The sequence below is a fragment of the Blennius ocellaris genome (assembly GCF_963422515.1).
Source record: "Blennius ocellaris genome assembly, chromosome: 21".
NCBI classification, from domain to species: Eukaryota; Metazoa; Chordata; class Actinopteri; order Blenniiformes; family Blenniidae; genus Blennius; species Blennius ocellaris.
Window position 1 is genome coordinate 16,289,742 of NC_137670.1, and position 22,097 is coordinate 16,311,838.

General features: G+C 44.3%; 3 protein-coding genes across 4 annotated transcripts; 1 reads left to right on the top strand and 2 right to left on the bottom strand.

The window, feature by feature from the left end:
• Positions 1-501: 501 nt before the first annotated feature.
• On the bottom strand, positions 502-5,772 carry kcnh6b (potassium voltage-gated channel, subfamily H (eag-related), member 6b; the record flags this gene model as incomplete). The annotated part of the gene is made up of 11 exons (XM_080516683.1): positions 502-795; positions 862-1,066; positions 1,259-1,439; positions 1,554-1,799; positions 1,938-2,040; positions 2,695-2,888; positions 2,988-3,240; positions 3,323-3,522; positions 3,675-4,068; positions 4,170-4,595; positions 5,629-5,772. 11 exons carry the CDS (start codon positions 5,770-5,772, stop codon positions 502-504), a joined length of 2,640 nt encoding a protein of 879 aa, XP_080372809.1.
• Positions 5,773-7,213: 1,441 nt separating this feature from the next.
• Positions 7,214-10,721, bottom strand: taco1 (translational activator of mitochondrially encoded cytochrome c oxidase I). Of its 2 annotated transcripts, none has more exons than XM_080517624.1 (6): positions 10,679-10,721; positions 10,256-10,532; positions 10,062-10,168; positions 9,040-9,173; positions 8,380-8,542; positions 7,214-7,995 (listed from the first exon to the last, which is right to left on the bottom strand). In XM_080517624.1, the coding sequence occupies exons 2-6, from the start codon at positions 10,527-10,529 to the stop codon at positions 7,786-7,788; spliced, it is 888 nt and encodes a 295-aa protein (XP_080373750.1). In that variant the 5' UTR covers positions 10,530-10,532; positions 10,679-10,721; the 3' UTR covers positions 7,214-7,785. The 2 variants fall into 2 exon arrangements, with proteins under 2 accessions (XP_080373750.1, XP_080373751.1); XM_080517625.1 differs by having other exon boundaries at positions 10,675-10,720.
• Positions 10,722-12,871: 2,150 nt separating this feature from the next.
• Positions 12,872-19,672, top strand: pth3r (parathyroid hormone 3 receptor; the record flags this gene model as incomplete). Its single annotated transcript, XM_080517483.1, has 13 exons — positions 12,872-12,937; positions 15,848-15,953; positions 16,647-16,757; positions 16,890-17,014; positions 17,082-17,176; positions 17,379-17,532; positions 17,839-17,992; positions 18,061-18,121; positions 18,241-18,307; positions 18,672-18,766; positions 18,846-18,987; positions 19,069-19,110; positions 19,205-19,672. 13 exons carry the CDS (start codon positions 12,872-12,874, stop codon positions 19,670-19,672), a joined length of 1,686 nt encoding a protein of 561 aa, XP_080373609.1.
• Positions 19,673-22,097: the final 2,425 nt, after the last annotated feature.

Here is a 22,097-nt window from a genome sequence, read left to right on the forward strand (position 1 = left end):
TTTCTTAAAACACGTAAGTTGTTTTGTTTTTTTTCTTTTCCGGTCGCTTCACGTTTAAAACACAAACATTGGAATGGAATCACAATTTGCATGAAAGTACTGGAAAATGTGTAAATTCCAAAATATGGACCCAATACTTTATTCTCTAACCCGTGGTTATATCCCAGTATCTGTCGGTAAAAATCTCTTCCAGTCAACAAGAGCCAAAAAGTATAAGTACTCAAGATTGTAACAAAACTGAAAGGCGGGAGAGTTGCTGAAGTTGCACAGAACGAGAATGTGCCGTTCAACATCTTAAATAAACAGAATTCCGAAGGAAAGCATTTCACATATACAATAAAGACGCCGTTATCAGTTGGAAAGGGAATTCCTTTTTCCACAACTAACTGGTTACAGCTCAAATGTTCAAAGGTAAAAACCAAAAGACGCACTGAGCACATAGCTTCTTCCAAAAGTCTGAGTAGCAGAGAGTCACTATACTGTGGAAGGTCACACTGGCTGTCAGGTGACAGGAAGCCCCGGGTCTGACAGGTGTTTCTGGACTGGGCTCAGTCCCGAGGCGACGTCCAGGTTGCCGGGCAGCGAGGGGTAGCGGAGGTTCCCACACCTGGACTTTGCCATGGAGGAGGATTTCACCGACCCCTGGGGCGTCTGTGGAGGTAAACCTGTGCTGGCGTCTGTTTCTGGGGTGACGGTCATGAACATGGCGTCATCGGAGGCCGCCGTCACGTGGATCCCACCGGAGAGCGACTCCTGGGACTTCTCGGCACATTTAAGGTCAGTCTGGGCCGAGTTCTGAAAACCAAGAGTCGATATTTGACAACGCGCTGCAGCTTAGATTCCCTGAAGAGGTTTCCATACCTGTGTGGTCGGCCGGTTGTCCATTTGAACGGGGGGGATGGGATACATGCTGTGGAGCGCGGGAGCTCCTGACCCGTATCGAGCAGGCGAGTCGGTCGGGAGGGCACCGGATGATACTGTGCTGTAAGCTGGAGGGACGGGAGCCATCTGCCTCTGGAGGAGCTGCAGGATTACGTTTATGTCAGCCGTCATTCGCGTCTCCAGTCTGGGGGAATTAGACGCAGATATTAGCGGTTGATGCCAGTTATAGCTGGAAGAGAAAATGGTGCGGCAACTTAGTGAGATAAAAATGAAGAATTTTACTGGGTAATTAAAAAAAAATAAACACACAGTGAAGCAGTGGTTAACATTGTCTGAGTAAGTTCATACGTTCAACAGAGCGCAACCATAAATACACCTGTTTAGCTGTGAATGCAAAACTTCAAGTCGACTCTCGAGCTCACTGGGCCTGTCTTCTGTGAACGGTGGTGGGTGGCACGAGTCACGAGCAGCGGAAGATCGGTAGGTCCGACTGGAAAACTGCTGTGGCTGTCGGTCTGGCCAGTACTGGTACATCCCCGGCATGTTCAAGGACGATGCTAAATGACAAGAAAGCAGTTGCGCTTGTGAGGTTTTGTCCACCAGCAGCATTCGGTAAACAGACCAGGTTCTTCTATTCAGAAATGTTTTTCCAAACAAGACTCATTTTCTACCTTGGTGGCCACGGTCCACTGAAGTGGCACTTGGGGGAAGCAGTTGCACTACAGACGGAGGGTAGTCCCGTCTCGCTTCTTCTGGAGGGTACAGCTCTACTTTTGCACTTTGGCTCGGAGGCTTGGCAAGATCCTCACTCGACTGGGAACATAGAGATCCACAGCTGCAGCGGTCATCCCAGCAGGCCTGGGGGTGTGAGTGATGGCAGGACTGGAGTGGGTACGAGTCTTCGTGATCGATTCCGTCTGGCCAGAGGAAACATTTCTGTCACTTCAAAACTGAACGCTACTTGACATCTGGAGGAAACGGAATGTCTATAATCTGTGGATTCTTTCTGCCGTTCTCGTTACAAGTTGTCAAATCGGCTTCACGTCGCGTCTCACCTGGTCTGATCCGACAGTCCAGGGTTCTGTGTCTTGGTTTATGGCGATACCCACAGTCGTCACCAGAATCATCCGTTGTTATGATTGTTGCCACTTGATCCGCCTGAGGAGGGGATAGGGTGTAGTTTTTAAATTGGTTCAGGCCATGAGTACACGTACTCGGGTTTTTACAAAAACAGATCTTTCACCCTCTGCGTTTACACATATTTTAATTTACACATACCACATAAACACCTGGTTCAGAGCTACTATGAGCAGCCAAACCTGTAGGGGGCAGTGTAACGAGAAGCATGAAGCCATAATAGCCAATCAGAATCCTGGGGAAAAACATGACTTCCTGAATGGCGCGAGTTATTTCCTGTTTCAGCCAAACAGTTTGTTTGTCTGGACCGATAAACAAGCGGAGTGCCTCCTAAATATGGCGTAAGAATATAAAACAAACGAAGCACAAGAACTGGCAGCTTTTACTGGATCCATGTTCATCACAGCGTTCAAGCTGTCAATACAGGTCGCACACAGATGATGCAGGTGACGCTTCCATATTGTGACGTAGATCTTCCTCTGAATCATAGTTTGCGGTGACTCACGCTGCATTTATGTGCAAAAGCAAAACCCAAATGTGGTGAAATATCACAATTTGGTGGATCTGCTTAGTCTTCCACTTTTTCCTTTCAAACATATTTTGACATATCAACATACATCTTATCTTTCTTAAAAAACAACAACATACATTCTCAAACAAAATGTGTCAACGTACATCTCTTAGGTCAAAGGTTATCTCCAGATTACTCCAGAAGTTGTCGGCAAAGCTGGGGTAGAGATCCAGCACCTCCAGCAGGTAATCTCTTGGGATGCGATGCAGGTCGCAGTAGGTGATGGTGTGTACATCCGAACTGGATTTCCCTGGTTCATCATACAGATGGATCAGTTCACCGAAGATGTCATTGTTTTCTGAAAGAATACAATGAGTTTGTTTTTTTTAATTAGTATTCAAAATATGTCTTTTTAAAAACGGTTCTATCAAAATCATTGGTTGCAGTGAAACTCCACCTAATATGGCTACGACCACATCGTCTCTGATGACCTGGATAGAACCGCGCGAAATGAAGAAAAGGGAGTCCAGGATGTCTCCGTAGTGGATCAGAGTGTCTCCCGGGGGAGCGTGGACCGTCTTGAACCGTATAGCCAAGGCACGGAGACACGCCTGACTACCTCCGCGGAAAGCCTTGCAGTTCTGCAGCAGAGATCGGTTCAAGTGCAAGCAGATGTCTCCCTGTATGGACTCTGGAAACCCTTTTAACACCTGAATAAGAGAATTAAAAACAAACAAACAAGCCATCAGCTCATGGATCATTACACAAGTGAGTGTCACTGTTCCTACTCACAGCGTTCATGTCAATGCCATTTGTGTAGGACCAGGCATGCTGGAAATATTCCTCCAGCCTTTGCCGCAGACTCCCAGGAATTTGGTGAAACCGGATGAACTCTTTCACTCGCAGCATCTGGGTGTGATAGCGCGTTGTGCCAGAATAGAGACGCTGGATGATGGCGGATACGTTCCCAAAAATGCTGGCATACATGAGAGCTGAGACAGAAGCAGAACAAGACAAAGGACGCGTGATTTGTTGCCATTTCATCAATAATATGTGTTTCCCTCGGTGGTTGTGGGGGAAAGAATCATGCTTGCATCTATAGAAGGACCATACGTCACTGCTTTTCACGCAGTCGTCTACTTACATCCAATGACCATGACGCAGATGGAGAAGATCTTCTCAGAGTTGGTGTTGGGAGAGACGTTGCCAAAACCCACACTTGTCAAGCTGCTCAGTGTGAAGTACAGAGCGGTGACATACTTGTCCTTGACCGATGGGCCTGAGGTCGAGTCGCTGTCATTGTACGTCTTTCCCAGCTGCTCTGCCAGGTTGTCCAGCCAGCCGGTCTCCGTGTAGGGCCTCTCCACAAAGCCGATGGCGTACCAAATGCAGGCCAGCCAGTGGGCGATGAGGACAAACGTGCACATGAGCAGGAAGAGGACCGCCGCGCCATATTCTGAATACCGGTCCAGCTTTCTGGCCACACGGACCAGTCGCAGCAGCCGAGCCGTCTTCAGCAGACTTGTTAAGGTTGCCATCTTCGGCGTTGACCAACAACGAAAAAGAAGATCAGAAAGGTGGAGTTCTTATGAAACTTAATGAGAAACAAGTTGGCAACTCAAGCTCATCAAGAACTTACCTCATCGGAACCTGATCTGAAAATAAGGAGGTCAAACGGGATGGCGGCAAACAGATCAATGGGAAACCAGCCCTTGATATAGTGCTTGGCGATGCGGCATGGCTGCGTGACCACCTCGTCGTTGTGGTCCACATATGTTGTCCGAAGGTTGATGACTATGTCCACAATGAAAAGCACATCCACCATGAGGTCGGCCACATTCAGGGGGTTGCATGTGTAGCCGCATCTTCTTTGACGTATGTCCCCGTGCTCGTCCAGCAGGAAGGCCGCCGAGTAAGGAGTGAAAACGGCTGTGTAGAGGACCAGCAGGAGAATAATCCAGTCCCAAAACGCCTTGAAGGGGCTGTAGTGGAGCAAAATCCACCACGTTGTGTCTGGCACCTCGATTTTATATTCGGGCAGAACGTCAGACTCCAAAGAAAGTACCTGGGAGAAAGAAAACACCGGTAAGCGACAATTGCTCACAATTGAGCAATGACATTTGTGCTACTTGAATTTTTATTGTCAGTTGAAAAATGGAGGCTTTTTTTCCACTCTGGATGCAAAATAGATCAAATCTTTGCCTTAAAACAAGCAGCAAATCAAACAGCCAACCAACAGACCTTGTGAGGAGACACATTGCTCTGACTGAGGTCTTGCTGACGACGGTCACACGGTCCGGTGTTGCCGCCTGGCGGCTCCAACAAATCCTTGACCATCCTGTCATTGGTGACACTCGGCAGAGGTAAAGCTCGCAGTCGTTACGAAGGAGCTGGAAAGCCCGGGTGTAACTCTGCGCTGTAATCAGCAGTGTAACTTCTAACCGGGTTCGATACTGGAGGTCTGTAACGATGAGGTGGGCGTCACGATCACACTCCTGAGTTCATGTGCCGACTGGTCATTGTGTTCTCTGTACCGCAAACTCAAACCGACCTTTTCCCCTCCAAGGTGCTCATAAATCACATCAGATTAACAGCAGGTGAACGGGAAAGATTTACAGAATGATCCCGGCGCTAGATCACAAGTCATTGTGAACGCTACTGCTAGGCTCGCTTCATATTCGCTGCACAACCTCCCACAGAGGCAGTGATGCAGAACGGCGAGCCTCGGGGGCTCCAGCGGCAACGACAGGAGATCTGAATTGAACCGCGGCTCGATGTGACTCTGTTTTTCACACCCGTGAGGAGAACGTCCAGCGACCAAACCAACTACTGATTTTTCCACGAGCAGGTTAATTAACTGCGGCCTTTCATCGTCGCTTATGTCTTGTAGTTTCTCTATTAAAGTGTGATCTACATGATGGATCAAACCTGGCCAGGAGGAAATACTTTGTCGTCTACTACCATCACAGACATTTGTTTGATTTTTGGCTGCAAATGACCAACTTTTTCTCAGAGCTTCTGAATCGGACATCCTGGTGTCTCACTCAGCCGAGAGGCCGAGGCCATGCGAGGGTGTCACCCCCCCCTTCCCCCCCTACCTGCGTGACCTTCTCTGTGACGTTCTGAGAGCGGTCCGTCACCTTGGAGGGGCTGAGCAGCTCCATCCTGGCGGTTGGAGGTGAGCAGCATTCGGGACTCCTGATGTTCGGTCCCCCACTCTTCATCAGGTCTGAGTCAGACATGGAGCTTTTGCTGGCCTGACGGTTTGGTAAACACATTTCTGTTCATACATCCACATCTTTTTGTTTAAAAACCCATTTTAAAATTTTTGAAAATACATTTTCCTTTTTTATAGTGTTTTTTTTTTTTAAAGCCCCTTTACCCTAAATTGTTTATATCAAGAGCACTATTTATTTTTTGTAAAAAAAAAAACCCAAAATTGTCCACAGTTGTGATGCGTCTTGTTTTCTAATCTGTTCCTATTTTCCAGAATGTCCATCCAGCGGTGCGCCTCCCAAATTAAAAAAAACAAAAAAAAACAACCTTGCCCTTAGATCCTGGATATTGTCAATACTTCATTCACAAAGTGTTGCTGCATGGTGACAACACAATTTAGCCTGTAGAGAAATCCCTCAATAGCCTGACAGAGAACACACACACACACACACACATACACACACACACAACATACCTGACTGCAAACCAGAAGATCCTCAATGACCGCCACTGCTAAGCCATAAGTCGACTCTCCAAACACCTTCAGGATGAACTGTGTTTCAAAATGTTCGCTCGCCTTCTTCGGGGCAGAACAAACTCTCGCTTCTCCTGCGAGGTGGCAGACGTGTGTGTGTGTGTGTGTGTGTGTTGGGAGTAAAACCCGTCACTCTTGACACAGGGCGGAGAACTGGCCTGCAGCTTGCATGTTGCTGCTCAACATTCACCAACACTGGAAAACTAATCAATGCCATGCTATAGCTGAGAGGAACTGACAGGGAGATCGATGCCAAGCATTGATAAACAAACAAATGGGCACAGAGCCATTACACTGGACTTCCCTGTCACCATCAGATTATCATTTCAATCATTGTGTTGGTACTTGCCCTTGATAGATTATATTCAAAATATAGTTCAGGTTCTGACATGTATGTGATGCAATATTGCAGAAAATAGAAACCCCAAGTCGGTCCCCCTAAATGTATGGCTCCCGCTCGATATGTTACATGCATACTGTTAATGTGGGCTCTTATCGACTGCAGTGTTGACACTCCAGTAATATGAGAGGAAATGACCTGTGATGACATTGGCTCTAAAACGTCCTTCAGCTTTAACCTTTTACTGTTCTATTCCTTCTTTTTCATTTACATTGCTTACACATAAAAAAAAAAACACCTTGACCCCTCAGAGAAACTTGCTTGTGGCCTGAATTTGACACACTTGCATGAAATCCTCAAATAAATAAATAAAAAAATAAAAAAATCTGCAAATAGAGTCAAATATTCCTTTAACTTTTCACAGTAAGGTCTTAATAGTTTTGCATGAAACAAAAACCCTTTGTGCTTTTCCATATAACATGTTAGGAAGTGTAATAAGGACCTAACTTAATTCAAAACTTCAACACAGAACATTGATTCAATCATGTCGTTTGGAATTATTGTGTATTTGAGATTGTTAATCTGGGAGACAAAGAAATCAGGACTGAAAATTGAAATTACAAATATACACAAAGCAGTGACGCAGTGGATTTGACGGTCTTGACACCATCGGAATTTACTTCATTCTGAACACAAACAAGTTTCGCTCTTTAACAGAACGTTTTCCAGCCTTTTCACTGAAAATCGTTCCATTTCCAAAGCTTTTTACCAATTTGCTGACAGACCCAGTAACATCCTCCACAAATAAATGTTTTTTTGGTAGAAACCTCAGTGTGAAACGGTGACATTGTGTTCCAGGATGTCGCCTTAATGGGTTAAAATCAACCACTGATAAACACTTTTGGACTCAAGCCTGCTGATGATGGAAAAGAAGAGTGATAACCCGGGACCATTTTAATTTCTTTTCCAAGTTTTAGCTCATACACCGAGTCAATTCCCGGTCAATACATTCCTCTTGTCACCCCGGTGACGTCCGTCCTCCACGGCCATGTGCAGCAGTGCGACCAGCCACTGATGGACAAGGCCTCAGACAGGAAATTCTCTGTATGCAAAAATCAAACATTTCACATGTTCAATGTCCAGCCCCGTGTCCGGAAACGGCTTTCAGCCGTCCGCCTGAATGTTGTCCCACACTCGAACTACGTCAGGAGAGTCGCTGAGGGCTTCTATCAGAGTGGAAGCGGCGCCGAGCTGCTGCTGGTCCAGAGACAAGAGGGTGCGCGGAACAAACTCCACCCCTGCAGACGTCACCTGCATTCCCAGCTCTTCCAGGGTGCCGCGCACCTTTCTCACCTCAGCCACGTCGCAGAAAAACTGGAGGAAGAGGGAGGGGAAAAAAAAAAGGTTCCCGATTACTCTGTGGCCACTTCTGATTGTTATCAGGAGTGCTGAAAGAAGGTCATTTCTCATTTGTTGATCAAAGTGCTTTCGCTCCATTTCTGTTTTCTATTCTTTATTATTTCTTGTTTTGGGATCGTCGTTGCTTCATCTAAACATTTAGTCAGTCATCTGTGCACAAGGTGCCATACAAATAGTTTGAATCATTGAATAAAATGTAAGAAAATCAAGTCAACTAAGGCAAATCATTCATCGTAGTCCATAAAAAAAGGGGGGAGTATACTTGTGTAGATAGGTAGATATTCATGTTTTAGCTGATGTTTGTTGGATTCATTTCTGAGTAACTTCCAGGCGTCTCACCTGCAGGTGGAGCTTCTCCTCCTCGTCCTCCGTCTCCTGGACGTCCTCGGCCCCGGCCTCGATGGCCAGCTCCAGGGCTCGCTCCGTGGTGACGTCCTGACCCGGCACCAGCACCACCCCCCTCCGGTTGAAGTTATGACGAGCTCCGTCTGACAGCGTCGCTCTGAGGACGAGTACACAATCACTTTTACTTTTCTTCTCAGTCAAGCGACAACACATGTTGATCAATTAATGCACACACAAAATTTAAAAAATAAAAATAAACAAACGTCGTCACACCAAGTTAAATCCGACTACCTGCCCAAGAAATTTAGATCATACGTCTTAACAGTTCTCAGCAATGAGGCTGTTGTTTTGGAACTTTTATTTCAAGCCCCAAAGCAATGATCTAAGTGCTCTATATGATCTGTACATACTGGTTACTGGCTGCACAGGGACATCTAGTGGCAACAGCCTAGCGACACTCTTCCCCACCATCAACACGCCATTAGAACATTTATACTACTGTTATTATTATCTTTATCATTATTATTATTATTACAACTGTTCAAATTGACACTGCTGTGAAATTCAAGTTTAATTTCTTTCATACTGGTAGCAAAACAACAACAATTAGACAAGTAAAGCTGAAGCTCAAAGGTTGTGGGGTTTGGTTCTGACCCGTTCTTGGTCAGCAGGCGCTTGAAGTCCTGTTGGGTGCGTGAGAGGTTGTCGGTCAGGACTTCGATGAGCAGCAGACACCCACCGGGGCCGCGGACCTCAAACATGTGCTGAGACGCTGGCTTAGCTTTTTCCTGCAGAGTTTGGACAAAGCAAATGAGGAAGTTCCTTCTGTACTCGTTAATGCAATATTTTAATTAAACACGACATGTAGACAATACAATACAGGCCTTCAATGTCACTGAACATGTGATAAATTGATCAGTTGATTCTACGAAGTTAAACCAGTTTTTAAATCTTAATTGTGATAATTGTGGCTTTAGAAAAAAAAACATCTGATCTTATGAATAATACTGACATTTTGATTTTCAAGGCTTATATGCAAAAAATCATTTCAATACATTCAACAGAAATTTGACTTCTATTGATTAAATTAATGTGAATGTTTTTAAGATGTCTGTTTATGAAAACAGACGTCTCAGCTGCCGTATCTCTTCTCAGCAAAGCCACTAAAAAGAAGTACTGCTCACTTATGCAGAATAGCCTATAGTACAAACATACAGTACTTTATTATTATGAAGGTCAAAAACTGACCTCTGAGGATTTTATAATAACAATGAACAGACAATAACAGCTCAGACTTTTCAATACTGACCATTCCTTTTTTTTTGGGGGGGGGGGGTAGATTTTTGTAAATACTAATAGTGCTGATAATTTCCACTTTTTTATGTTAGTCACAGGATGCAATCATATCCAAATAGAGAATGTTCAGTCTAAAGGGAGCTCTCTAAACATTCTGGCCTCATCGTGGAGTTTTCAAGTTCTCTGTGCCCGAGTCATCTGGGTACTTCGGTTGTCTTTTAGTTGCATTTGAGGAGAATCAGTGATATTTAATTGCCACTAAATGAGACATGAACGAGATTGTGTGTGTGTGTCCCAGTGATGGCCAGGTTGTATCCTGCCTTCGCCCACAGCTGCAGGAAAGTGCACAGAGGACGGATGGGACAGTGTGGACAGCCTACCGCACTCTTTATGACAGCATCCACGGACGCTCTGGGCATGTTCTTGCCCCTGCACTGCTCCAGGAGTTGAGCCAGGTTCAAATTGAGGTCTGGGTTGGAGCCTCCTTCTGCAGATCACAGTGGTAAAGAGTGTAAAAGTTTAGCTCCAGCTCGACATGACATCACAGCCAACCTGTCAAAGACTTCAGATTTACCTTTCACTGCTATTTTAATCATCATGCTCAGTTTCTGAAACACTTTGGCCCTGGCCTCATCTTTAGGTCCCTTGATGTGTTTCACCTTCGACCACTTATTATGTCCCGCGCACGAGGCCGCGGACAGCTGCAGCGTCCGGACAGGACACGTCCTCCACACCGGGGGAAACACGCGAGCCGGGCGGGGGAGGCAGGAGCCGCCCGCGGCCGCGACCGGCGTGCAGGTCCGCAGGATCCTGAGAGCCCTGAGCGGCGGCAGGACGCCCCCCGCCATGCCCTTCAGACACAAGACGCCGCTCATGTTAGAGTTATATTATAAAAGTGACGTAAATGCTGCTGTGAGTCTTTATGTGCAGACGACGTGTCAAACTTCATTGATAAGGTGTGTAGTTTCATGCAAAGTGCTAAAATGTTCTTACTTACAGCTTTGACAGGAGACCAAAACACGCCGCGGCTGGTCTTCCGGTGGAACCGGAACTTCCGGGTTTCACTGACGTCACTGAAATAAAATAAAAAAAACGCGAAACTTACTTAAATTATCACATCTTCAAAATATTCTCCCTGTTCAGACCCTCATATATATTTTGGTGTCTCATGTTTGAATATAAAAATAAATATTGATAGAAATTTAAAAAAAAAATGTTTCCATTAAATGTCCGTTCGTTTTTCAAAAGAAGAAAATACACTAACAATACTCCAGTAAGTGAAAAGTAGATTGTTCTGAGATGGATTTTCTTTTCAGAGTCTGTTATATGTAATTTATTTTATCTTTTATTTATTTATTTTGTACAGTGTAAGATTAGGCTATTATTTGTCTTCCATTGTGGTACCTTACATTTCGGTACCTTTACAAATATTATTACAATTTATCTTTTGTCTCTGTTATCTAACTCGAGTGTCAGGATTTTAAACCAATAAATACCATTTTGTTTACACTATTGTTTGTTTAGTAAAGAATCTCACCAGTTGTTCGTGTAAAATGGACAGTAGTTGGTTTTATTTTCATTAATCTTATTACTATAGTGGCCTGAAAGTGCAAAACACTACAAACCTAAGAAAACACTTCCACATCAGAAAAAAGAGCACACTCAAATTGAGAATACACGTCTAAATACAGAGAATATTTCCCAAGATATCTTTTAGACTATCTGGTATTGAATAAAAAAAAAACCACTTTGTCTCCAAGTATGAGCTAACATGCATAAACACAATAAAAACTATGTTGCATGAGTTGTGATTAGAAGCATTTCACTGTAAGACATGTCATTAAACAGCCATTTTGACAGTTCTCACAATAAAGTGATTTAATAGTCGGTGATTGTTCATATCTAACCAAATGTGTGTGAAAGTCCAAAAAGATTTGTGCTGACTTTTTTTTTTTGTCCATTGTGTACTATTGTACTCATGCATATTTTATATAACCTACCACACATGGGCAGAAGCTCATCCCACACGCTGCATACAAACCATGTGACTGTACTATAAGGACCATAAGCCAATTTCCATAAATTGACGAGTCATTAGTTTCATTAGTAATGGTAAATTGATGATGTTTATAAATAGGTATCAATTTTAACTACTCAATGTATTACTCATGATCAACAACACGCCTGTTGTTTCTGTGGCCCTAATGATTAAAGCCACTGACAATACTTAACCATTGTTTGCTGTTTTGAGTAAGAACATTTAGAGGGATTAAAAATTACAAAAATGTAAAAATCTAAAGCAAAGAACTGACAGCACATAGTGTATGAAACCACTGCATTCATGTATGGGTAAAAACTAAAAGCTACTGTTCCCAACATGCTGCATGTTTGCATATAATTGATGTGTTTATTTGTGATCGGGGACTATTCACTGGAGATTACAGTCTGCTCTGTGTCAGTGTCCTCTGAAGTGTCCCAGCATGGGAACTAGATAAGAAATGTTGTCCTCTTGACATGTAGGGAATATTGAACCGAACTGTTTCTATTTATGATGATGGAGAAGAGTAATAGGCATACATGGACAATTGTCAACACTGATTAAAAACAAAACAAAACAGAAACTCTTGTTTGGAACAGGAGGTCACATAAGTTAAAAACAAACAAATGAACAAAAAACCCAAGAAGAGATGAAGACACTGCAGGACATAGAGAGAGATGATCCAACCAGAGGAGCACAAAGAGTTAAATGAATGGAAGAAACAGCCAATCAAGTCCAACTGACTTACACTCAACTGTTCAAAGAGCATTAAAGGAGGAGGTATCATCCACACTGCTCTTCTCTCTCTCTCTCTCTCTCTCTCTCTCTCTCTCTCTCTCTCTCTCTCACTCCACAGACCGAAGCTCTCCATGCTCTCACAAACCTGAACAGTAATGTCAGCCCAGCTTCTAGAAGCCTGGAAGCAGTGGGCATTTCTCAAACTTCTTTTCTGGATTTCAACAGCCACTAAAACTCAAGGGGACCTCAGAGGCAGCTCTCACTCACAAAAACCCCAAACAGACCAGGAGCACTGATGGATTACTAGAGACAGACTCACCTTCACTTTGGGACCCGGCACAGACTTGAAGAGGAGAAAATGATGTGAGGCTTTGAGGGAAACTGTCCAAATCCTTTTCAAGTCCAAAAGTCATGATGCTGTCAGCACAGGAAATTGGTGTTTTGTCTCTGTTCCACAGTATAATAACAGTTACTGCACTGGTAAGTATATCCTATTTATACTTTTAATCTAAGTCTTTAATATGAGTAGATTATTTGTTTTTAATTTTGCATGAAAAGAAAGAAAGAAAAACCTTGTCTGATAGATTTCTATGGGAAACCTGTGTGAATTGCACACATTAAAGAGCTCCATAAGTTTGTGTTGACAGGTGAGCAAATCTGCTTTCTACTAATGAAAGGAAGATTTTTGTGCTCTAAATATAAACCTTTCACACAGCAGCATCATGTCTCGCACTATATTACGACACTGAGACAGAAAAGAAAGGCCACTGCCAGACAGAAGCACTTTGGGCCAAATATAGAAAATTTCACATGCGTGTGAATTTCTTTGATGGATTGAATTTTGGACACAGATTTATCTTCTTCAGGAAAAAAAAGGCATTCATCAGGGACGATTGTCAGTTTTTAAACAAATATGCTCCCACTGAATAGCTTGGTTTTTCTTAGTGCTACAGCGTAAGAATAACAAAAACGTTTCATTTGCTTCATATATCATATATTATTAAACTTGTGAATTCATCAGGTCTTTACAGGACTATACCAATAAATTAGTGAGATGCTTGAGAATTTCAAACGTGAATAAAACACTTTATCTGGGATTTGGAGGATGTTAATCTTGAAAGGAGAAGTGGTGAATACAATTATGCACAAGGACAATCAAGCCAGTCTCCTACATAAGCAATTAAATGCAAATGTTTAGCCGTTTGAAGTTCATCCTAAATCACACAAAGAGAAGACGCCATGTTTAAAGTTACCCAGGAAAATAAAATAAAAAAATCATCCAGTCACTGTGAGGATGATTTTTTTTTTCAAGGGCAGTCAGATATGCATCTTTCAAACTGAGACAAAAAAGGAACTAACAAAAATGAAAAGTCAAGCTCAACAAGCCTCAGTTGAACCCAAAACCAGAAGCCACCTGCAGTCTGTTTTAACTCACAAAGCTCCATCACCTCCAACAGCTCCATCAGCTCCATCACCTCCATGGCTTTTAACCTTTCGCTCACGCTGACCACAGCTGCCTTCCAGATCTGTCTTCTCGTCCCCGGGTCAATCTCAAGTGTGGACGGCAGACAGACTCACTATCTCTTGATCAGCCTGCCAGATAAATCACTTTACAATAAAATGACCCAGAGGCGGCTGGAGGTCTCGGGGTGGGGGTTAAAATGATGCCTGTCAGTTGAAAAGTCTCCACGTGTCTGGAGGACGTGTTGATCTGCATCCACGTCGTGCTGCAGGTTCATTTCTGTGGACGGCTGCGCTTGAGGCACAGGTGCAAAACCTTGAAAAACATTTTTATATCTGATTGTGAGACTCAAATAAAAACCACAATGCGTTACAGTGCAATCACAGCCTATACACAGTCCACTGTACAGTAAAAAAAACAAAAAAATTGGTTTTAACTGGTGAAGATCTAAAATCAGCTGAAAGTCCCTCTGACAACAAATAATAGCTGTTGAACTGTCTGAGTGTTGTAATATTTTAATACAAAGGTTGTCCGCTGGCAGTTTATTTTGATGGCATTTTCCAAAAATGTTACTCATCACATATCCAGTTGCATGCTTCAACCTCTGGACTCGGACTGTTTTCTTTAACTTGTAAAACAAAAACAAGCAGTTGTCACAATCCAGAGTGTGACCTTCACACACTGGAGCAGTCTGGTCCCACAATTACCAAACCAAATGTTGAAATCACAACAGAACAGATCGTTTTTAGGGCAAAATTCCTTAGTATGAGATGATATGAGATTATTCATTGTTCATTAATAATAATTAATAATTGCTCAGTACTCAATTGTTGGACTTAACCAATGGGCTCTGATTCCCTGGATTTGATTTTATTCTTAAATGACTCAGAATTAAAGAGTCTTGCTGTCGAGTTAAAACACAAATCCAGGCAGGGTTTGATGATTTAGGCATTGCCAAGTCCAGTAAAATGTCCAGGTCTGAAATAAAGATCATATTTACATATAATTACTTTATTAATCCCAGAAGGAAAAAAAAAAAAGAAGAAGAATGACTCTAGGAATCTTGTTCTGCTTATGAAGAAGAGTCCAGGTCATGTTGAAACAGACAAAGTGGCCTGGAAAGTTTCTAGTTCAGACCTGAAGTGAGATTGATGTGATTGAGTTCAGGTCGGATTTAACAACATTTGTCCATTTGTTTTTTGAGAGGATCTTAAAGTGATAAATACGAATGAAAAAAAAAATCTGAATTAAAAAACTGATAAAGCATAATTCCTACAAATATTGTTGTTGTTTTTTTAATATATATATATATAGTTCTCCATTTAACTTTTAGAGCTTTTGAAACTCTTCTGACTAATGTTCTCTCACGTTGCTCTCCTCCATTAACCCCCCCCCCCCCCTCCCCCTCCTCCTCCACTGTGAGCTCTCCAGTCCACTTGTTTTTTCCTGCCGTGTCGTGAAATGTTCCCGGGAAAACACAAAGCTGCTTGTGTAGTTCAGCAGGGTCACAAAGACCCGGAGGACCAGGTCCAGTAGGGTGTCTGGTCCGCTGCAGGACAAGCAGAGAGGGTTGGCAGGGAATCCTCACATACCGCACCCTCACACAACTATTTCACAACACCTGGAGGCAGCACATCAGGCCTATTGGGGGGAGAGGCGGCTGACAGATCGCCCCAAGTTGAGAGAGAGAGAGAGAGAGAGAGAGAGAGAGAGAGAGAGAGAGGAGAGAGAGAGAGAGAGAGAGAGAGAGAGAGAGAGAGAGAGAGAGAGAGAGAGAGAGAGGGAGAGAGAGAGGATCTCCAGAGAAGTATGTGAACGGAAAGTCCTGACATCAGAGGGAAGCTGCTGTCTCCTACGTCTTCTACGAGCACTGCTGTGTGTTTTTACCACCTCGACTCAATAGTTCTCCTCCTCCTCGCACGCCTCAGATTGACTCAGACGACGTGATCACCAGAGACGAGCAGATCTACGTCCTGATCGGCGCTCATGCCAGGTGTGAACGGAGCATCCAGGCACAAATGGCGCTCGTAAAAGGTTCGTCCCCTTCTTCTGTCGCTTTTATGACGAAGGTTCCTTCAAAGGCAAAAAACGTCAAACCGTCAAACCATTAAACCATGGGAGAACATGCAAACTCTGTAATCACTAAAACATCCCCTTCTTGAGGTCAAGCTAAAAGATTTGTAATCGAATACGAACCTATTGGGAAATTCAGCATTGGGCAATACTGAAGTGAAGTTTTTTTTATTCTTTAATATGCCAAAAATGTTCCTGTTAGATAAGAGCCCTCAGTATTTCACTGGTGTCGGTGAGCACATGTCCAAATATACAATGGGAAAAAGGTATTTATTACATTAACATTTATTGAGGATCAGATATAGGACCAGTCCAATATCCTGCTGACCAGTATCTCTCTGATTACACAGTTGAAATGAGGCGCAAGACAGGCATGCTTTAGTTTGGACTGTGTCATGGAAGCTGGCGTTAGATAAGTCCATTCAGAGGACGCAGACGTCAGAGGAGACGGACGTCCGAGGAAAACCGCGTGAATGAAACACAGCCAGACACTGGTCACACCAGCCATGGATAAAATAGTCCTGTGTGAAATGCAAGAAACATTTCTTTAATTTATGCAAACTTCATGAAATACTTCACCTAATTCTCACGGTGACATGACAGGACAAACACGTCCAGGTTGAAACGTCATTTGCTTCGTTGTCCCCCCTGCAGAAGGCGACTGTGTCCCGGAGTGGGACGGGATCATCTGCTGGCCGCGGAGCCGAGCAGGTCAGCTGGTGTCTGTGCTCTGTCCAGAGTACATCTACGACTTCAACCACAGAGGTAGGCAAGCTCAGCCCCCCACCCCCCCCCCCCCCATGGGCTTTCAAAAAAATTCGACATCATCCAACAATAAGTAGAAGATTTCAGGACTTGATCTGCACTGAACACGAGGGACACGTCCTGTCGCTGCAGGCAGAGCCTATCGCCAGTGTGACTCGTCAGGGAGCTGGGAGGTGGTGTTCAGTATTAACCGCACCTGGGCCAACTACACCGAATGCACCAGATACCTCACATCCAACCACAGGAGTCATGAAGAGGTGTGTGTGTTTGTATTTCAAAAAAATAAAATACAATAATAATAATAATAATAATAATTTGTTTCAGAAGGTGTTTGAGCGTCTACATCTCATGTACACCGTCGGTTACTCCATTTCTTTGGCGTCTCTGTTGGTGGCCGTCTCCATCCTCTGCTACTTCAAGTAAGTCAGAAACCCTGAAATATGAACGGATCCATTGATTTTGATTCACATAAAGGTGGCAAAAGGGGCTTTGACAACAATGGAATTGTTCCTATGAGCTCAGAATGAGGATATACACACACATATATATATATATATATATATATATATATATATATATATATATATATATATACATGCTGTTTAATCCTCTCTCCGTCAGACGCCTCCACTGCACGCGGAATTACATCCACATCAACCTCTTCACCTCCTTCATCTGTCGAGCGGTCAGCATCTTCGTGAAGGACGCCGTGCTCTACTTCATATCCGCCGGCATCAAAGCTGAGCCTGAACTCACAACGGAGAAGCCTCACATGGCGAGTCACGTCCTTCAAGTTCCGGACCATCCTTTATTATTAATGTCTTGTTTGCTGTTGTTGCGTCTTCCCACATTGTCACCACATTAGATGTTGAATATTAGATGTTGAATATATATATATATACATATATATATATATATGTTCTGCACTTGAAGAAAAAAAAAAAAAAAAGAAACCCAGAAAGTGAAGCTGTTCTTTTTATTTGGTTTTGTTTTATCCAAACATCTCAAAACCTCAAAAGCTATTTACCTCCACGCGTTTTGTTCATCCTATTCCTCTAATCGCTCTGCTCCGTCCCTCCAGGCCGGTTGTAAAGTGGCCGTCACCCTCTTCCTCTACTTCCTGGCGACCAACCACTACTGGATCCTGGTGGAGGGCCTGTACCTGCACAGTCTCATCTTCATGGCCTTCCTGTCGGACAAGAACTACCTGTGGGCCCTCACCATCATCGGCTGGGGTGAGTCGCCTCCGCCGTGGCCCCGGCTCCTGGCCGGAGCGTCTCTGACGACTCTCTGCTCCTTCCAGGTGTTCCAGCTGTGTTCGTGTCCATTTGGGTCAGCGCCCGAGCTTCGCTGGCCGACACACAGTGAGTCATGCAATACGGTTGTGGTACTGCAAACATCACACGTATTTCTCAAATGCTTACTTCAGGTTTTTTTTTTGGTTTTTTTTAATGCGTGTGTGTGTGTGTGTTGCTCTTTTTAGATGTTGGGACATCAGTGCTGGAAACCTCAAGTGGATTTATCAAGTTCCCATACTGGCAGCCATTGTTGTGGGTGAAATGTAGATTTATCTGACAAAGAAATGAAAAAAATAACTTGTCTGTTTTAGAGAAATAACTATTGGTTCTTAGTGTTTAAAGCCGGCAGCGGCTGAGGAGTGCACATTCATTTAAATCAAACTACAATAAAGCAACGTGGAGCAGAAAACAGAGTTATTGAATAGAAATGAACACAGACATTCAAAAGCTATGATTTGCTTTAACATGAAAAGTAACATGAAATCATCCGTTGCCTCCCACCATCAAGACATATAGTCCACTGCCACAAACTGCAGCTCAATCCCCCCCCCAAAAAAATACAATAAGAAAAAAAAAAAAGCTCTATTTCTGTGCAAAATGTTTTCTGTCCCTGCAGGTTAATTTCCTCCTCTTCATTAACATCATCCGTGTTCTGGCCTCTAAACTGTGGGAAACCAACACTGGGAAACTTGACCCCAGGCAGCAGTACAGGTAAGACGCATCATCGCTGACCGTCGCTGTTGATTACAGGCCTTTTGTGAGGTTTTCGACGGTGATTTACGCTCTGCAGGAAGCTACTGAAATCCACATTGGTCCTCATGCCGCTGTTCGGGGTGCACTACATGGTGTTCATGGCTCTGCCCTACACCGAGGTCACCGGGCTGCTGTGGCAGGTGCAGATGCACTACGAGATGTTTTTCAACTCGTCGCAGGTCCCAACACACACAACATGTCAACGCAACATGTCACAGATTTCAAATGTCTGAACAAAAACCTGGATTTCTCCTTCCCAGGGTTTCTTCGTAGCGTTTATCTACTGTTTCTGCAACGGGGAGGTAATGAAGTTCAACTGAGCACGTTGGCAGTCAAACGGCAGAGACGTCACTTTCTAGCCTCTTTTTTTTTTTTTTTGCTTGTTCCCACCGTCAGGTGCAGGCGGAGGTGAAGAAGGCCTGGCTACGCAGGAGCCTGGCGCTGGACCTCAAACAGAAGGCCAGGATAACCAGCAGCGGAGGCGGAGGCAGCTGTTACTATGGCGGCATGATGTCACACACCACCATGCACAGTGTCAGCTTGTCCGCAGCCAATCCCAGGGCGCACCCGTTCACCGCGGGGGTGGCGGGCTCAGCCGCCGCCGCCGCCGCCGCCTCGGGGGTGAGGTCATCACTGCACGCGTCCTCACCTTTCTGCCACGCTCATACGGGCCCGTGTGGCTCCGCTCCCGGTGACACCGAGATCCCGGGACGCCGGCAGGAAGCCTGGAAGACAAGAGGCGCCGAGTCGGGAGTCTTTGCCAGACATGCCAGAGTCGGCAAAGGAAATCATGACTCAATCAGTCGCGGAGCAGAAGATCCACACAGCCTCTTACCTGTGAAAGAGGTGGAGACCACCTTGTGACTGTTGACTCACGAAAAAAGTGCTGAGTCAGAAAATCCAACGCCGGAGAGCAGCTGCTGAGCGGACCGTGTGCGGCGAGGCTGCTTCACCCCAAGACATTCAGACTTTATGGTTCACTGGACTTTCCCCGCGGCCGGGGCTTCAGCATTCAGTCACACGAACAATGAGGACGGACAAACACGTTTCCCAAACGTTTTCATGAAGAAAGAATTCTCGTAAAAACCTTGACTCATGACAAAACAAAACAAAAAACTACATCAAATCAAATGTCTGCTTTGTGTCTGCATTATTGATCTTCTATTAGAGAGGTGGGCAGCTGGTGGCAGTGAACCCCTTCTAAATACTCTGTGGTCAATTTTAATCACATTTGAACCTGACGTCCATCGAAAATGTTCCAAACAAGAGCAATCAGACATTTCTGACCTCCGCCAAGGGCGGACATACATAAACCCAGGGAAATTAAACATATTCCACATCCATATCAACTGACTTTATTCAGTTATTTAGTTCGGTAATCACACAATTTTATTACATCATTTGAAAGAACTCAAGATCGGGCAATATATTGCAAAATGATAATTTCCTATTGGAACAATTCAATTCCGCTCATTTCTTTTTGAGATATGTTAACAGACAGACAAACAAATGATTTCATAACCTCCTTGGCAAAGTTAATTACTTTATTAGGTACGTTTAGTCCTGATAGATGTGCTCAGGCATAATTTGGCTTTTCGATATTGAGGATTACATTTTTGCAACCTGCACCACCCTCAAAGTTTCCAACTCCTGTCACTCATTTGTTTTTGTTTTTTTGGGAGGGGTGTTGTTTGTTTCCTGGTGTTTTATCTTTAACAGGCCTTCAAATAAAGACAGGCAACTTCTGAATGTGCGGAACGATCTGTGAAGATGTCACGGTGCAGGAAACTCTGTGAGCTGTTCCTGTTTTTTTCCTGTGTTGAATTTTCCAGACGACACCGACTGACCTTTACAGTTCACACTACCCCCCCCCCCCCCCCCCCCCCCCCCCCCCCCCCCGCTTCTAAAACGTGGCCCTCGTAAAATTGTTTACATATTTCCACTGGAAAAACACAACCGAGTTACTTTAAGAGGCGAATCTTTAAAAAGCGACGATCTGTCAGAGTCAGCCTGTCGAGACAAATCCGCACCTTTGTTGTCGTCCGTCTGCTCTCCACAGTCCAATTCATCACACTGACAAGACCCTGAAGGGCTGAAGCACAAACCTTTTGCCCTTCACAAGGGAAACCTAACTCCTTCCTCCGTGAGGCCTCTGCCCCCCCCCCAACGTCCTCGCAACACCGTCCAGAATTTCACACGCCGCCCTCGGGCCTCGGCAGCAACGGCTCACCTGAGCTGTTTGTGGACTTCGCGCTTGAGCGGCGAACTTGCCGCACAAGCCGCCAGTATCCACAAGATAAACAGACGGGAAGCCGCACCTGTAAACGTTTTGGCTGCGCTCGGGACACATGATTTTAGGCTTTGGAATAAACTGACCTGAGACTATGCTTGTATATGTAGGTAATGCTCCACACACAGGATGACGCTAGAATTGTAGTGAATTATATTCAACATTTCAAGCTGAATCACAATCCTTTTTTTTTTTTTTTTTTGTATTATTGCATGGAAAAGCACCATCACCATCAAGAGCTTATAAGCATATGTAATACTTCGGATGAAAAGAAACCCTGGTGCTTTATGAGGCTCTGACACGTGGTGATAATTATAACATGTTTAAGTTGGAGCCATCTGAACTGCTCCCTCTATTTCTAATACAAAAAAGGAGAGCCATACACGATTCAAGCACAAAATAGCTTGTAGAGCAAAGTATTACCGCGTAGTGAAAAGAATTCTCTGACACGTTTTTTAAATTTTCACGACACCGTGACATAACATTACTATCAGGCTCTATGCAAAACCCACGTTTCATAATCAAACCCCCAGAAACAGAGCCCGAACTTTGCGTGGCCTAAAGTCAACACAGTAATACACAAAGGAATCACCAACTTCATTGTACATTAAAACAACCTCTCCAAAGAGCAGCAGACACATGCATGAGCAATTGTCCCCTCCGACAGAACAAAACCTCCACCAAGTCCCAACCCCCACCACGCAATGGTGGAGAGCAGCTGTCAGTTCATTGGAGAGAAAAGAGGGGTTGGGGGATCAAAGTGTCTCCACACTGGAGGCTCTGCAACACAGACTTGGGCCACAACGGGAGCCTCCCCCACATGGAGCAGGAATAACGGAGGGAGGGAGGAGGAGGAGGAGAGGATGCTGATCGGAAATTACAAACTGAGGAAATGATCCATCGCGATGACCGCAATGGTGATGATATCACCGTTATTGTACTTGAACCATTTTCGGGAGCTGAAACGACACCGAGCACAGTTTCTGCCACGACAGATAA

Bases quoted from the DNA above. Each gene is read 5' to 3' on its own strand.
- taco1 (XM_080517624.1), bottom strand. From the start codon at position 10,529: ATGGCGGGGGGCGTCCTGCCGCCGCTCAGGGCTCTCAGGATCCTGCGG. The intron at 8,543-9,039 runs GTCAGAACCAAA...ACTCGTCCTCAG, and splicing joins CGCCTGCTGACCAAGAACGG to AGCGACGCTGTCAGACGGAG. The intron at 7,996-8,379 runs GTGAGACGCCTG...CTCTTCCTCCAG, and splicing joins AGGAGAAGCTCCACCTGCAG to TTTTTCTGCGACGTGGCTGA.